Raw genomic sequence first — 17,939 nt, 5'->3', positions numbered from 1 at the left:
GTACGTGTAAGTTAACCTCTGCTACAAATGACATATTGATCATCCATGAAGGCTACACTACATGTATCAACTAGCTAAAGTTAGGCTTTATCAAGGGTGATGCCACCATACACATAACACCCAAGTTTTTCTTCTTGTATGAACAGTTGCAAGAGAAGAAAATTGAGGCCTGTCATATTGCATGCTAACCTATTTATCAAATCCCTGCTTAAAAGCTCATTTTAGAAGCACATTAGAGGTATTGGGTAATGCAGGCTTTTAGACCTAGCATAAGGCGTCTTGTTCATGCAGTTGTTTAGGAAACACCCAACCATGTGTTAGTTAGGAGGAGGCATCCCGAAGATGGCAACACTTTAGCCCGTGTACTCTATTTTCCTTTGCTAAGTTTTTCTTCCACTGGGATTTACTTAGAAAGGTTTTTAATAAGGCACCAGTACTAGTCTTCCGACCAGACAGTAACAACCATTCGTCACTTGAGCCATGCTTGAATTCATAGAAGTCCTCCTAAGGAGATTTGCCATTCTTAGGGGAGAAATCCACAGGAATACGAATTTATCCCACGCCGACTACCGATTCTTCTACCTACTTGAATTTATACAGGTTGTCCCTGTAAAGAGTATACATTTCATTTTTCATAGAGACAAGGACAAGGCATTGACATGGAGTTCCCGTGATTAATCAACTGAGCTATTCGTGAACGTCTAAGAGAAAGTGTTGCATGACTTTATGTTAGTCCACTAATTAGTGTAACTGTTGTACCCTTTTTGACATTGATTCCTTAATTAAATAGGCTCTTAATTCCTCAAATGGTTGAACAATTGGTTTTCCCTATTGAATTAGGAGTAGCCATGCCATTATATAAAGGCTGGCATGCTTTAAATTGTACTTTCTCCCATTCTCTCCTAAATTATTTTCTCATTTGACCCCCGCAAGCGCAACCCAGCGAAACTGCGACACACCACATCTCACTTGACTCCCAACTCAAAACCCTCCTCCCCCTCCTTCCCCATTCGCAGAAACCAAAATGTCCCTAACAATCTCACCCAACCTCTCCAACCCTCTACATTTCAATTTACCTTCATTCCTCCCAAAATTACAGCTTCACCCAGCCATGGCTTCCGCATCCGCTTATCCGTAAGCGACCTAGGACCCAAATTTCCTGCGTTTCGACCCGACCCAAAAGAAATCCGGGACCAAGGACCGAGGACCCGGAAGTCCGGGAGGTGGTTCGGACGCTCATGAGGAGCTTCAGTGACAAAGAGCCGTTGTTGAAGACGCTAAATAAGTACGTTAAGATTGTGAGGACGGAGCATTGCTTTATGCTTTTTGAAGAGCTTGGGAAGACTGATAAGTGGCTTCAGTGCTTGGAGGTCAGCTCAATTTTCTTTCTTTTCTGCAATTTTAGCTTCTGGGTATTTGAAATTGTTGAATTGTTTATTGTGTTTCGGTCTGTGGACGCCATTTATAGTCAAAAACTTGATTAATCGATATGGAAATGATAAACACACACCCTTTTTCTCCTCCTACGCACCCCTGCTTAATCCTTTTTATTGTTTCCGTTTGATTTATTCAATCCGATAACTAGAAATAAAGAGGCCACGCGAGAGGCTAAAAATGGCATGTGAAAATCAGCTTTCTAACCTATGTGGATTTGATATATAGAATGCAAGGAGAAATGTGTAGGTTTTAGTGATTAGGCAATTTGGTTACATTTTCTCACATTGTAAATAATGGAAACGGCATATGTTTTATGGGTTTTTAAGTCTTGGTGCGTTTGATAGCGAATGACTGCTAATTTTATGTTAGACATGTCAGTTACTCTGTGAGCATTTTATAGCAGAAATTTTGATAGGATGGAAGATACCTTCACTTATACAACCCACACTCAGGTGTTCAGATGGATGCAAAGACAGCGGTGGTACGTTGCTGATAACGGTGTGTATTCAAAATTGATCTCGGTTATGGGAAAGAAGGGCCAAACTCGGATGGCAATGTGGCTTTTCTCTGAGATGCGTAATAGTGGGTGCCGGCCTGATACTTCTGTCTACAATGCACTTATCTCAGCCCACCTAAACTCCAAGGACAAAGCAAAGGCTTTGGACAAAGCTCTTGGATACTTCAACAAGATGAAGGGAATGGAACGATGCCAACCCAGCATTGTGACGTACAACATTCTTTTGAGAGCTTTTGCACAATCTCGAAATGTAGAGAAAGTTAATGCTTTATTTAAGGATCTTGATGAGAGCGTTGCTTCCCCTGATATTTATACGTATAATGGTGTAATGGATGCATATGGGAAGAATGGGAATATAAGAGAAATGGAATCCGTGCTTTCTCGGATGAAAAGTAATCAGTGTAAGCCTGACATCATCACCTTTAATTTGCTGATTGATTCATATGGGAAGAAGCAACAATTCGATAAGATGGAACAGGTATTTAAGAGCTTACTTCGTTCCAAGGAGAAACCAACACTTCCAACGTTTAATTCAATGATCATAAATTATGGGAAGGCAAGGCATATGGAGAAAGCGGAACATGTATTCCAGAAGATGACTGACATGAAGTATACGCCAAGCTTCATAACATATGAGAGTCTTATCATGATGTATGGGTTCTGCGATTGCGTTTCAAAAGCTAGGGATGTATTTGACAGGTTGGCTGATTCTGGAAGGGAGCTAAAGGTTTCAACACTTGAATGCGATGCTTGATGTTTACTGCATGAATGGTTTGCCTGTGGAAGCTGATAAGCTTTTTGTCAGTGCAAATAGTATTGGGGTACGCCCAAATGTATCAACGTATAAACTTCTATACAAGTATTACACTAAGGGCAACATGAAGGAGCTTCTCGAGAAACTGCTGAAGTCCATGGAAAATGATGGTATTGTCCCTAATAAGAGGTTCTTTCTAGAGGCTCTTGGGGCATTTTTCTCTTCACCAGGGAGTCCAGGCTCCGTGACTGCTACAACTGCTTTGAGCAGACAGCAGGATGGCGAAAAAAGTTAGGTAGAGAAGACTAATAACTTGGTTTACATATTTTTCTGATTTTTCTTCTGGTAGAATCAGGTTCGATGCAAATATAGCATAGAGTTTTTGGCTCCAGCACCAGATTATCATGGCACCATGGAATTACTTGGTCATATAGTAAGTGTTTTTTTCTCTGTTTTTAATCGTTGTAAATGCCATTCATTTTTTCTTTATGATGAAAATTTCTAGTTTGTGCTTACAATATGTATTTTTTTCAGGGTATTGTTGGTAATTTATGTCTTTAGTTATCTCTTATTGAACTCCATGACTATTTAAAAAATTCTGTACTCAATAAATCATGTATTTGGATCTTACAGTAATCAAGAAATTTTTTCGAGTTTACTGGTTTTGTGATAGTAAAAAGATTTAGAAAAACCTAGGAATTTTGACGACAATGTCACTAAAGTTCATCTTTCACAGCTGAAAACAGAACAGTTGTGAAGAAAAGATGTTCAAAATCCAATGAAACTGAAAGAGAAAACAAGATTTGTAATAACCTAGTATGTTAAGGACAATGTCATTGATGAAGTTCATCTTTCAGAGCTGAAAACCGAACAGAACAGTTGTGTAGGAAAGAAATTTCAGAATCAGAGGAAAGGATTATGTTAATTTTTATAACATAACTACGATAACTAGTTAAAAATTGAAAGAATTAAAGTAGTAGAATTTATAAACATAAAATAGAAGCTCATAAAATTTAAGAGTCCCGGATGTGATAACCAAAATTTAGGTGCGGCAGAAGCTCCTGAATTTCTCTCCTGCTCTAGACTTGTAGTTCTTCTGCCTTTCAGAAACCATAGGGATGAAAGATTGCATAGTTTTGATATTATGTTCTAGTCGTTCTTGTCAGTTTTTGATGATGTGTTTTTTTTTTCGTTTTATTGATTCCATAGTGGATTTGTTTTTTTTTTTTTTTTTTGCAAAGTGGAAAGATTTTGTAACATATAAAATGATTGCAGGAGAATGGTGGAGCCACTGGTAAGAGGCCAAAACGATGTCGAAGCTAATTCTTCGAGAACTTTTGTTAGATAGATAGCAACGTTTCTTCTCCAGAAAGCTTTGTTTTGTATTATGTAGTTTTCTTTTTTGTTCTTAACAATGCAACTGGTGGTGGCACTCTTAGTTTCTATGGCCATGGCGGCCCACGGTGCTTCTTTTGTGTATTTCGACTGTGTAAACTGAAAACTGCTACGTTGAGTGTATTCTTTGACGGGTTCTCAATAAATCACCACGCATTTGACTTCTGCTTCTATTTGTCTCAAAGGAGGCCATTTTTAATGCGGGAAGGGGCGTAACAATGTGACTTCTGCTCTCTCTAGCGCAGAGATGAAACATAATCAACTTACATTTGGAACAGCTATTCGAAATCTTAGTGACATTTGCATTATCTACCATTAGACTTTCTGCACGCGGTCTTACGTGTGTGAAAGATTTATTTATTTATATTTATTTTTTATCACGGTACCCGCCCCTAAACATCACTTTTACAAATTTTTCATGATTGAGTAAACGGAAATGGTAAATGTTAAACTGTAGGACGTGGGTTAAAGTTTTTGAAGATGCCATGATCAAATGACTTCGCATTTTCTAATCATTGTATGCAAACACTTTTTCTAATCAAGCGGGGGACATTTGTTTATTTCGTGTTAAGGTTGACCATGCAAACAGTGATTACTGTTAATGGTCGCCAATACAATAAGCAAACTCGAACACACCCAAAATGCAAACAAAACTGATACGGAAAGGAATACAATAGTTTATCTAATACATTATCATGTCTATCTAATACACTAATAAATAAGGGAACTGTTATTAGTATTTCAAAAATCTCATTTCACACTCTAAACATTTTATAATTAGAACTAAAAATACACTTGTGAAGAGTGTACAATGATGTTTTTGAAGTGCTAATAACAGTTCCCATAAATAATTATGTTTAACAGAAGAGATCTAAAGCCAAAAAGATCAATAGGTTGAAAAGGAAACTTCTCCACCACACACGTTCAAACCCTTCTCTTATAAATTGGAGAAGCAGTGAGAGGTGACAATATATTATTTTAAAATTTTAATATATAGTGAATTTTATTATGATTATTTTATAATTTCTTCTACTGTTTTTAGGTTTCTAAGTTTCCGGTACATTGATATGTTTAAGGAAGTTTATGTTCGACCTGGGTGCAAGACGCTGAGCAACTCCATACAAGTTTTCCTTTAACTGTTGCTTTTCTTTCATTTATAAAATTAAAAATATTGATCTGTATTTTCTTATTATAGGTTACTATGCTCTCCTCCACGAGGTGGCATCGCAGCTTATCCTAGATACCCCTATCGAGCAGGTGACTTCGATCGAGGATGCGGTAATTTAGATCTTGATTATGGGTTCGACGATAACAGTCCTTCGAAAAGTTGCACACATTTTCTTTCTGGAACGATTCCTACTCCATTAGGGTTTAGAAGAAATAATGAACTCTTTTAGAGTATCATGGAAACAATTGTGAAGGATATGATTTGGCTTTCTATAATCTTCAAACCGAGCAAGTCAACAGAACTCGAATCCGGTTGGCACAAAATTCCCTTTCCGCTACTATGCAGAGACTTTTGTTGAAAGTTTAGTTTTAATCAATAATTAGAAGGAACAAGTTAGATTATCACATCTTTTCTTTTCTTTTCTTTTCTATGTGAATTAAGTATTTTTTTTTCCTTTGAAAATGCACTCGTACTTTTTGTCTTTTGGGGTGTGCTAACAAGTTGTAGTTTGCAAATTTTTTAATGTGTCCTTCGATTCCTTTTTTGTTTTGGCTTGTTAGACCATCTTCAAAGAGATGTCAAAATGTTCAAATCAGCAATAACAGTAAAAGAAGACAGATGCAATGTTCTCCAACCAAGAGTCAAATCTGATGTGACATGACATGGAATAACAGCTTTCCCTTTGTTGTTAAATTTGATAGCAATTTCAAATATTTTTTATTAATATTTATCAGATATATACTGGGTTAATCGAAACTGGGAAGTTAAAGCGGACTTACAGGGAGGAGGAGGGTGGAGACGATGACAGAGACGACGGATGAAATGGCAGCACATACGAGCTGTCGGATCATGAAGTTCTTGAAGGAAGGAGGAGGAGGAAGACAGGATTACAGTCGGGGTGTAGAGAATGGCTACGTAGAAAAGCGCCATGGTAACGCAAGCCACCACTGGCACTACTTTCGAGACGCCGTCGTCGTCCATTTTTCAGCTGAGAGACGGAGACTCCCGCTCACTGTTGTGGTCGTTGGTATTGAGTTTTTTTTTTTTTTGAGTTTTTTTGTTGACTTGGATTTTCAGAAGGACTAATTGGAATTTAATAGTTTAGCACCATGGCAGCGCAACCCGTCTTGTTTATGCTGCTTTCTCATCAAGCAAACCCAGAAAATAATAGTTTTATAAAACAAAAAGAAAAAAAATAGTGTAATAAAATAATATTTAATTTGACATATCGGGTGGAGAGCAAAATTTTGAAAGATGTCAAAATGCCACATAGGCTGTCAAATTCAAATTTTATGTTTAAAATTTGACATCTCCTTTGGAGATACTCTTAACTAGCTTGATTGAGAGTTATTGGGAGAATATCTCTTCATTGATGACAAATAATAAGATTACACTTGGTATTTATACAATAGCATAACGCACACACTTGTGCTGCCAACTTATCCTAGCTACCAGAACAAACTTAGCCTAACTAATCACACCACTAACAACATATTAAATAGAATTAATTAAAGCTAAGTTTGATCTTTTACAAGAGGCCTTGCATTGTATATCGGCATACCACTCAAACAATATTAGGAAGTTACCCAAGTCAAACCAGTGAAATCTTGCTCCTTGTGTCCATGTAACATGAAATTCGAATAAAGTAAGAATGTAAAGAGTTATCACAAGGGGCATTAAACTGATAAGAGAAACCCAATATTTCCCCTCACTCCAACTTATAAAGTTCCAGTGAAGTGGAAAGCGTGATGCTTACGGATGGATGAGCGAAACTAAAGTCCCAATCATCACATGTGATGGTACCTGCCTTCGCACCCAAAACACAAATTTATTCTCAAAAAATTGGACAACAGCCGGCCGAGATGAAACCGAATGAATGAAGAACAAAATACCCCAAGATCAACTCTCAGATCATTGATATTGAAGGGATCAAAATTCAAAACAGCCAGTGCTCAATTCATTTTGGGCAAAGCCAAAACTTGCTTTCGACCTAATCAAGCCAGTTATACCCAGAAGCATATACATTTCATTCCAGCTAAATATAGACTTTGGTAATTGAAACAGAAAACCAAAAAGCCTCATATTGCCTCAGGCATGTTTGATGAAACCTTAATCTTTAGCATGAACCTTAGATCACAATGATACAAATAGAGCTAGAAGACATACCTGACGAAGCCAAGCTAACATTGTCAGTGGTTGTAAATGCATGTTTATATCACACCTTTGAGCAAGAGATATAAACTGCCATTGCCCTTTATTGTACAGCCATCACTACATGATCTTATCATGCAATTATATCATGTCTTTGGACAAGAATGTAGCCTGATCAATATGATGCTATACACTGATTAAAAACACCTGACAACTTATACATTCTCCTCTTTGGAAAAGAATGTGAACATTTCATGGGTTTTGAATCACAATGAAAGTAAATAGGAAATTAGTTATTCCTTATTCCTTTTGAGTAAACCTTCATCTTTCTGAAGAAGCAGCGATTAGTACAGATAAACAAAAAACCCAACTTTCAATTTTCGAGAAGTAATAAATATAGAACCAGTTGTAAGTGACTTATTTCAAGTCCAGGTGCAAAAGAGTTAGGGTTTTTCAAAGAATGTTCGAAGGATTAGAGCCTGTTAATTTGGCTCTGATACCAAATGTTGGAATTTAAGTAAATTAACAGAAACTCTAATCACAATTCACAATACATATATATTTATATATCCATCGTTAGTCTCAAATTTACAAATGATCGTTAGTCTCAAACTTGAAGAAGCCATGGATGTCAAGTAGTTTCTTCTACCCACTAAGAGACCTTATGTTCAGATGGTGATAGAGTCAAGAATGCTGAATGTATTTCTCTGTGAGCAGGGAACTCTTGCACTTATAGAAGCAATGGCAGCCAACTCCCATCTATCATGGAGAGTTGGTTATTTTTCCTTTGCTTCAAAGCCCGATCGTGTAGAGGTGGTTGTGATTAGTGCTTCCTTTCAAATGCACGATGAAAGTATACCCCTCAATTATATGATGTAGCTTTCCATGTGTCCAAACTCTTATTAATTTGTATTACCAACATATTATTTCTCCTTTATCTATAACTAGTTGAGTCCACATAGAATTCTTACATATCATATCTCATCTTTTAAAATTGACAATGTCATACCTCATCTTTAGAATTTGATCCAATGTTATACCTTCCGTTAGCTTGGTGTGAATTTCTTAGTTAAATGCTGACGTGACTTGATCCGAGGCCCACTTTCTATTAAAAATTAATAAAAAATGATTAAAAACTAAAAAAAAAATCATTTAATATTTTTTAAATATTAAAATAATAAAGAAAAGTTAAAAAAAAAAAAAAAAAAAAACTCTTAGTTCGTCCTTTCCCCCCCCCTCAACACCCTTCTCTCTCTTCTCCCCCATCTTCATTTTCTTCTCCCTTCTTGCAACCTAGAAAAAAGAAGAAGAAAAAAAAAAAACCAATTTGTCCCCCCCCCCCAAAAAAAAAAAAACCCATCTTCATCTTCCCCGACCCCCTTCCTTTCTTTCCCTTCCTATCTTCCCTAAACCCTCCACACCCACCCTCGCACCCACTACCTGCAGCCCAAAAAAAAAAAAACAAAACAAAAAAACCTAGAGAAAAACCTAGATCCCGTTAAGGTAGAATTGGGAAACCTTTGCTAGGCCGATTCCGCGGGTGGAGAACCTGGGCACGGAGAAAATGGGGGGAATGGTTGTCGAGGGAAGAGGATGGGTGCGAGGTTGGGTGTAGAGGGTGGGTGCGAGGGTGGGTGGGGAGGGTGGATGCGTGGGTGGGTGTAGGGAGAAGACAGGGTTGGGGGGGGGGGTGGGGAAGGGGGAAAGGGGAAGACAAATTGGTTTTTTTTTTTCTTTCTTTTCTTCTTTGCAGGAAGGGGGAAGAAGATGAAGATGGGGGAGAAGAGAGAGAAGGGTGGGGGGAGGGAACAAACTGAGGTTTTTATTTTCAAATTTTAAATTTTTTAACTTTTCTATATTATTTTAATATTTAAAAAAAATTAAATGATTTTTTTTAGTTTTTAATAATATTTTAATAATTTTTTATAGAAAGTGGGTTTCGGATTAAGTCACGTCAGCATTTATTTGAGAAATTGATGCCAAGCTAACGGAAGGTATAACATTGGACCAAATTCTAAAGATGAGGCATGACATTGTCAATTTTAAAAGATGAGGTATAATAGTTTTGTGAGACCAATAGTTAAGGTAATTTGGTGTAATTTACCCAATTAATATTTAAGTCTCTGAGTTGGCTCAGTTGAACAACTTATAATGCACAACGTCATGTAGTCTTTCGTATCGTGCTATATAATTCTCCCTTCAAAATCTTTTTGTTTGAGCATATGTTTGTAGAGAATAACTCTTTGTCATTCCATCGCGCTTGTATACCCAATCTCTCAGCCATCTGCGGGTCTTGAATGACATAATATTTCTTCATACACAAGACTAGGGACATTCAATATATAGATAAATTCCCCAATCACGCACCCTTAACAAAATCACATTTACAAGTACCATTAGTGTTAATTTTTACATATAGAAGGCATAAAAAAAATACATATTCTTGTCGTCTTTGGTATGAAAAGAAAGCCGAATATGTACAATGAAAAGTACAATCTAGTCTCCTCTAAGCCTTCTTTTCATCATGGTCATACGCAGTGTAATCATCACATAGAGCCTATCTTGTACATTATCTAAGAATTGAAAGTAGGCATATCTCCATGTCTTCTTAACAATTAAAGAACCAAACACTCCCCAAAACCCTACAATGAAACCCAGTGCAATGAAAATATACAACCATGGAAATTGATGTCCACTGTCCACAACTTGGTTGTTCTTACCATCTACATCAATGACCTTAATTGGTGGACACTCTTTGGGAAGTGGAGCACCACATAGTTTTGAATTCCCCTCAAATGCAGAAGCATTGAAACTCTGGAGTTGAGTGCTTGTTGGGATTGGTCCTTCGAGATTATTGTACGAGACATTTAAATATTTTAAGAAATTAAGGCTTGCCAATGACAACGGAATGTTTCCAGACAATTGATTCATGGAGAGGCTTAAATTCTCTAGATTTTTGAGGTTGGATATTTGTTCTGGAATGTTGCCGGAAAGTAGTTGCCACTAAGATCCAAGTTGTGGACAAGGTGTATTTGGCCGATCTCAGTAGGTATTTTGCCATGAACGTGATTGCGAGATAGGGTTGTTGTTGGTGGCCAGTTGGAAAATCTTCGTGGGTAAACTAGGTTTGAAGCGGTGAAGATAGGCAGGTCAACATAATCGTCTACTTGAGTTGTGGTCGGTTCATGTACCAACCTTGTTAGTCCACAAAGTTCTTTTGGAAATTCACTGGAAATTTGGTTGTCTTTCAAGGACAAGAACAAGAATTTGGGAAGAGTCGCCAACAATCTAGGAATTGGCCCAGTAATTCTACTACCTGCCACAATTAAGATGTTTATATTCTTGAGTTTTGAAAACCATAACGGCATTTGACCAGTAAACTCACAATAATAAAAAAAGCAACATTCGAAGATTTTGGAACCCACTGAAACCAAGCATGCCTTCATCAGTTGGAATTTCCTTGCCATTGAACAACTGTGAAAGGATGAGCGTTTGAAGACTTTTGCAATGCATTAATATCTTCATTGACCCAGTGATGTTGGTTAAGCTACTCAGTGAGAGAAAGGACAAAGACTTCAATGAAAGAATTTCAGGTTGTATTTGTCTTTTTAGATTATTTGCAGTCAAACGAATAGCTTTTAGGACTGGCATGAATAAAGGCTTGTTGGAAGTGTACCGGTAAAGTGGTTTAGAAATAGGTCAAGTTTACTAAGGTGACTATGTTTCGAGAAATTGAGCATGGAGATATCTTCTTCCAAGTTGTTGGCTGCCATATGTATTTCTACAAGGTTCGTGCAATTCATCAACAATGGGGCCTAAAAACCTTCGAAATAGTTGTAATCAAGAGCAAGTGTTTCAATTTGGAGAGCTTTCCAAAATGGGGAGGGAGTATGCCACTCAATTGGTTAAATGAGAGGTCAAGGATTGCAAGGTTGGTGAGGTTGAAAATTCTCTCTCCTACAACTTCATTGAGTGAATTGGAAGGGAATGCAATTTCTTCGAGTTTGGTGGCATTGTAGATATAATTCGGAAGTAATCTTGAGTAGTTAATATAATCAGCATGAAAAATTTGCAATTTTGAACACTCCCTGAGTCTAGGAGAAATCTTGCCAATGAATGCATTGAAGGAAAAATCCAACAGTGGTTACCTGATGTTATCATCCACCTAGCCAACATGTTTACTCACAATGGATGTTACCTTCTTCGAAAATGAATTGTTTTTTCTTCCTAGCTATATTCCTCAAAGGGAGACAACCTTAGATGAAGACTATGGTTGGTTTGATGTACCTGTACATGCCGACTACCCAAACAATGGGTGTGTTGAAGATCGTGAAAGTGGGCTTATGAGTATGGAAACAAATGGGACAAATGATGGGCTTACTGATAAGCGCGATGATGGGCTGCTAATAGAAATAGCGACATTTGGGTCACATAATGGTACCTGTCCATATGAGCTTGAGCTCTTTCCAATTGCTGGAGGCTCTACCATCACTAATGCCAGCCCAGATGGGCTTCCCGTTGATGACGCTAGCCTAGATAGGCTACCCGCTGCTAACACTTACCCAAATGGACCTTCTGCCACTTGTCCGAGTATCATCTCAAGAAACAACCCTTCTCACACTCTTCTAGTACGAGTCTATGATCCAACGGATATCCTTAAGGCAAGTGCTCACTCCGAAATTATTAAACCACTTTATGTGTTACCTCCTAGACAGATTCAAGGAAAGCCACCAGAAAGGTACTCTCCAGAAGGGAAGGTACGATACCCTATTGCGAAGTGTGTCTCCACTCGTCGACTCTCGCCGAAATACTGTGCACTTGTTCAACAAATGGAAACCATCAAAATACCTACCAGAGTGGAAGAAGCCTTGAAAGATCCAAAATGGATAGAGGCAATGCAAATTGAGATGGAGGCATTACAGAAGAGTAATACGTGGAGTGTGGTTACACTTCCTAAAGGAAAAAAGACAATGGGATGCAAATGGGTGTTTACCATCAAACATAAGGTTGACAAATCAATTGATAGGTACAAGGAGAGACTAGTGGCCAAAGTGTACACACAGACATTCGGTGTTGACTATCAGGAAACTTTTGCTCCTGTTGCAAAAATGAATACTATTAGAATCTTGTTTTCTCTTACTGCTAATTTTGATTGGTCTCTAAGACAGTTTGACTTAAATAATGCTTTTCTATATGGGGATTTAGAAGAAGAGGTCTACATGGATATTCCAACAAGATATGGCACTACAAATTCCAGTGGGAAAATGTGTAGACTTCGGAAGGCGTTGTATGGTCTCAAGCAGTTGTCTAGAGTATGGTTTGGAAGATTTACTCTGCCATGAAAAAGTACGGATACAAACAAGGGAACTCAGATCTTACTTTATTCATCAAATGCAAGGATGGTAAAGTTACTTTACTCATTATATATGTGGACGATATGATTGTCACATGGGATGATACAAAGGAAATTGAACTACTACAGAGGTACTTGGCTTCCGAGTTTGAAATGAAAGATCTAGGGGGACTCAAGTACTTCCTAGGTATTGAGGCTGCTAGATCTCGAGAAAGGATATATTTGTCACAACGTAAGAATATGTTGGACTTGTTATCTGAAACAGGTATGCTCGCATGCAAACCAGCAGATACTCTAATTGTGTAGAATCATCAACTTGGGATCTATCAAGATCAAGTTTCAACAAACAAGGAGAGATATCAAAGGTTAGTAGGAAGATTGATTTACTTGTCCCTCACTAAACCAGACATTGCTTATGTAGTAAGTGTGGTGAGTCAGTTTATGCATGCACCGAGTGAAGATCACATGGTAGCAGTAATGCGAATCCTAAGCTATTTAAAGGGAGCTCCAGGAAAGGGTCTAATGTATAGAAAGCATAGACACATGGAGGTGAAAGGGTATACTAATCTAGATTGGGATGGGAATATTACTAATAGGTAGTTTGCATCAGGTTATTTTACATTCGTAGCCGGTAATCTTGTGACTTGGAGAAGTAAAAAACAGAATGTAATGGTGAGGTTGTCAACAAAAGCTGAATACAGGGGAATAACACATGGTATTTGTGAACTCCTATGGATTCGGATTCTTCTTACTGAGATTGGCTTTAAACCCAAGGGGTCTATGTTGTTGTACTGTGATAATCAAGCAGCTCAGGAGATAGCTAACAATCCGGTGTAACATGATAGGACCAAACATGTGGAGGTGGATAAACACTTCATAAAGGAGAAACTTGACGTTAAGTTGGTTGACATTCCATTTGTGAAGACGGAAGAATAGTTGGTAGATGTTCTAACACACGCAGTTTTTGCTAGCAGGTTCCAAGACTCACTTGACAAGTTGAGCTTAGGGGATATCTATGCACCAACTTGAGGGGAAGTGTGGACGTGAGTCAACCCCAGTAGAATAATTATGTATTAGGAATATAGTTGTGTTTCTTAACTTAGTTAGAAGTCCTTTATTTTTTTTTGTATCACAAGATATATTTCATATATAATGCCTCCTAGAGGGAGAAGAATAATATAACGATTAAACCTTTTGTCTTATAGTTTTATCTTGTATTCCCTTATTTTCTTCCTTCTTGCTTTCTCTGCTGATTGCGCAAGAAGTGAATTTTTTCCCCTTTTTTTCGTTCTTGGTTTTTGCTTTGTTTTTAGAGATATGAAGGTCAGTCTTCAATGGAATATCTTCTGTGACTTCTGATTTCTGTTTTAGAGAGATGAAGGTGAGTTTTCTAGCAGACATGGTGATGAAAGGGCGCAGGGGAGGGTTCGCATGATGCTGTTGCAAAAGAGAACCACAAAAGTTATTGTTCCTAAGCACATGAATTGACTATATACATACAATAAAATCGCACTAGATATAAGTATGAAGACACAAAGCAAATAATATAAAAAATATGCAGTTATTTCGAGAATACGGGTAAATCACATAAATCTCAATAATAATAATAATAATAATAATTAAATGTAGTATAATATGATATGCTCATCAGCAATAAATGCAGTCACACAAGTTATTTTATCATGAACAGGCTATGTATATAAATTTACGCTCTAGTATGGCAATTACCTGAAACTCGCTCTAAGTGCATCACACCTGGATCCTAGAATGCCTAATGAACGTAAGTGCAAGTGCAGTGTGAACATACACGTGAAGCATGTCCCAACCGTAACACAAGTGAAAGCATATGTAGATGAGCAGATAAAGATACATGTATGATCATGCCATATTTAGATTCACAAACTCATAAATCACAGCAACAACAACATGTATAATATTTCTATTTTTTTAGATCAAAGTCATGGCATGACATACCATCGTGCCTGCCTGTCTTTGAAATTCTTAGAGTAAGTTCTCCTCTACAAAAAATCATTCTACGAGTTTTTACAGGAAGGGGTTACCATATTACGAAAAACAAAGTTTTTAAAAACTTTTATTTTTGCCCGCTCATACTATTTGTTTTGCACTCCTCCAGGACTTATTAGCTATACTCTGGTGGAGACAAGGATCACTGGCAGTTTGTGATGTTCACTTCCGATAATGTAGGAAGTTATTTACGTGTAAATATTCTTTACATATATGCACTTTTATTAATGCTCTAATACTGCATGCATTATAATAAGGGTTAATCCCACACTACGCACTCTTAGTTTAATTTAATTTTGATATGAAAAGAAAAAGAAGCTATACTTAGTAAGGGGATATAAACATTACCCCTCATACAAAAAAAAAAGGGACATAAACCTTACTCTTCCTTAAAAAGAAAAAAAAAAAAATAGGAACGTACACCTTACCCCTTTTAAAAAAGAAAATACAAAAAAAAAAGAGCAAATATAAGCCAAAACACTCTAAAATAAAACTTAAAAAAAGAACTGGTATCAGAAATATACATATCTTTGCACTCTTCATTATGAAAAGAAAACCGAAGATGTACGATAAAAAGTACAATCTAGTATCCTCTAAAGAAAACCGAAGATGTACGATAAAAAGTACAATCTAGTATCCTCTAAGCCTTTTATTCATCATGGTCTTAAACACTGTAATCTTGACATGAAGCCTATCTTGTACATTGTCTAAGAATTTAAAACTGCACATCTCCATGTCTTCTTAACAATTAAGAACCACACACTCCCCCAAAATCCAACGATGAAACCTAGTGCGGAGAAAATATACAACCATGGAAATTGATGCTCACTGTCCACACCTTGGTTGTTCTTACTATCTGCATCAATACCTTTAGTTGGTAGACACTCATTCAGAAGTGGAGGGCCACACAATTTTGAATTCCCTTCAAACGCAGAAGCACTGAAAGTTTGGAGCTGAGTGCTTGTTGGGATTGGTCCTTCGAGATTATTGTATGAGACATTGAAGGATTTTAAAAAATTAAGACTTCCCAATGACAACGGGATGTTTCCAGACAAATGATTCATGGAGAGCTGCAAAGTCTCTAGATTTTTTAGGTTGGATATTTGTTCTGGAATGTTGCCAGAAAAGTAGTTGCCACTAAGTTCCAAGTTGTGGACAAGGTATATTTGGCCGATCTCAGTAGGTATTCTACCATGAACATAATTGAGGGATAGATTTATCGTTGGTGGAAGGCTGGACAATCTTTGCGGGTACATTAGGTTAAGGGTAAAGATTGGCAAGTCAATATAATCATCTACCTGAGTTGTGGTCGGTTCATGTACCAACCTTGGTAGTCCACAAAGTTCTTTTGGAAATTCACCTGAAATTTGGTTGTCTGCCAAGCTCAAGTAAAAAAGCTTGGGAAGAGTCCCCAAAGATCTAGGAATTGGACCTGTAATTCTACTACCTTTCAAAATCAACACCTCTAGATTCTTGAGTTTTGATAACCATAAAGGCATTTGACCAGTGAATTCACAATAAAAAAAAGTCAACATTCGAAGATTTTGGAACCCACCGAAATCAAGTATGCCTTCATCAGCTGGCATTTCCTCGCCTTTGAACGAATACGAAAGGAAGAGTGTTTGAAGACTTTTGCAATGGATTAATATCTTCATTGCTCCAGTGATGTTGGTTAAGCCACTCAGTGAAAGAAAGGACAAAGACTTCAATGAAAGAATTTCAGGTTGTATTTGTCCCCTTAGATTATTTGCAGTCAAACGAATAGCTTTTAGGGATTGGCATGAATAAAGGCTTGTTGGAAATGTACCAGTAAAGTGGTTTCGAAGTAGGTCAAGTTTACTAAGGTGACTAAGTTTCGAGAAATTAAGCATGGAGATATCTCCTCCCAAGTTGTTGGCTGCCATATGTATTTCTACAATGTTTGTGCAATTCATCAACGATGGAGGCAAAGAACCTTCGAAATTGTTGTAATCAAGAGCCAAGAGTTTCAATTTAGAGAGCTTTCCAAAATGGAGAGGGAGTACTCCACTCAACTGATTAAAGGAGATGTCAAGGATTACGAGGTTGGTGAGGTTGAAAATTTTCTCACTTATGGCTCCATGGAGTGAATTGGAAGGGAGTGCAATTTCTTTGAGTTTGGTGGCATTGTAGATATCTTTGGGGAGTACCCCTGAAAGGATGTTGTTACCAGCACGAAAAATTTGTAGTTTTGAACACCCCCCAAGTCCAAGAGAAATGCTACCATTGAATGCATTGAGGGAAAAATCCAACAGCCTAATCAAGGGAGAAGAATGAAGACATATAGAGGATGGGATCAAACCTGAGAAGCTATTGTTGTGGACGTTGAAACTAGTTAAATTCCGAGCTTGTTGAAAGAATGATGATGGAATTGCACCATGGAAGCGATTGCTTGACAAATCCAATGTCTGGATATTGTGGGATGGTAGAGAAAAAGGTAGCTTTCCAGAAAGAAGATTAAAGCTTAAATCAAGGATCTCAAGACGATTCAAAGACAAGAAGAATTCTGTTTCAAGTGATCCAGAAAGTGAATTGTGAGAGAGATTTAAGTGGGCGAGGTGTGTGAGATTTCCTAGTGATGATGATGAGGGGAAAATAGCTCCTTTGAGACCTTTGGAGGATAAGAGCAAATGGGTGACCAAACCATCCTGATTACAAGTAATGCCATTCCAACAACAACAGTTAACTGAAGTCCACTTTAAGGGGGGAGAAGATAGGGTGGAGGTGAAGGATAGAAGAGAGGCACGCTCAGTTTGGTTGCATGCATGAACATTTGTAGAGATGATGTGAGAGAATAAGAGGATGAGAAGAAAGCCATGAGCCATTGGGTTAGAAAGCAAGTTGGTCTAGCATAGATATATTTCTTTACATTCGGAATTCTCAAAGGTATATATAGAGCAACTAATTGCGTGCATAATCCGAAGTTCTTTTGTCTTCTTTCTTTTTTCAGCCTGCAAACGATGAATCATTAAAGCTCGAAAACGATAGCGGTAAACATCACAGCAATCTGAAAAATTGGCAAACAACCATAACCGTACAAATATTCTGAATTAAGGAGGGGCCACCATGAAGGGACTAGAACTTATCCCTTTGTTTCTAGGGGGTAGTTGGAAAACCAAAT

The 17,939-nt window shown here is 37.5% G+C and overlaps 2 protein-coding genes across 2 annotated transcripts; one reads left to right on the top strand and one right to left on the bottom strand.

Moving 5' to 3' along the window:
- Positions 1-901: 901 nt before the first annotated feature.
- LOC103937595 (pentatricopeptide repeat-containing protein At4g39620, chloroplastic) lies at positions 902-4,268 on the top strand. The gene is given in 6 exon segments (XM_048573328.1): positions 902-1,046; positions 1,049-1,075; positions 1,078-1,370; positions 1,890-2,690; positions 2,692-3,141; positions 3,984-4,268. Coding segments are annotated over 5 exon segments (1,455 nt in total). The 5' UTR covers positions 902-1,024; the 3' UTR covers positions 3,004-3,141; positions 3,984-4,268.
- Positions 4,269-15,288: 11,020 nt separating this feature from the next.
- LOC103937599 (receptor-like protein 2) lies at positions 15,289-17,664 on the bottom strand. Its single transcript, XM_048573326.1, has one exon. It carries the CDS (start codon positions 17,641-17,643, stop codon positions 15,508-15,510), a length of 2,136 nt encoding a protein of 711 aa, XP_048429283.1. The 5' UTR covers positions 17,644-17,664; the 3' UTR covers positions 15,289-15,507.
- Between the last annotated feature and the right edge of the window lie 275 nt (positions 17,665-17,939).

This window comes from the organism of the source record quoted next, unplaced genomic scaffold, assembly GCF_019419815.1.
Source record: "Pyrus x bretschneideri cultivar Hongxiangsu unplaced genomic scaffold, Pyrus_bretschneideri_v1 Contig66, whole genome shotgun sequence".
Taxonomy (NCBI): Eukaryota; Viridiplantae; Streptophyta; class Magnoliopsida; order Rosales; family Rosaceae; genus Pyrus; species Pyrus x bretschneideri.
The sequence above is the reverse complement of the archived record's forward strand: the minus strand, read 5'-3'. Positions and strand labels throughout refer to the sequence as shown.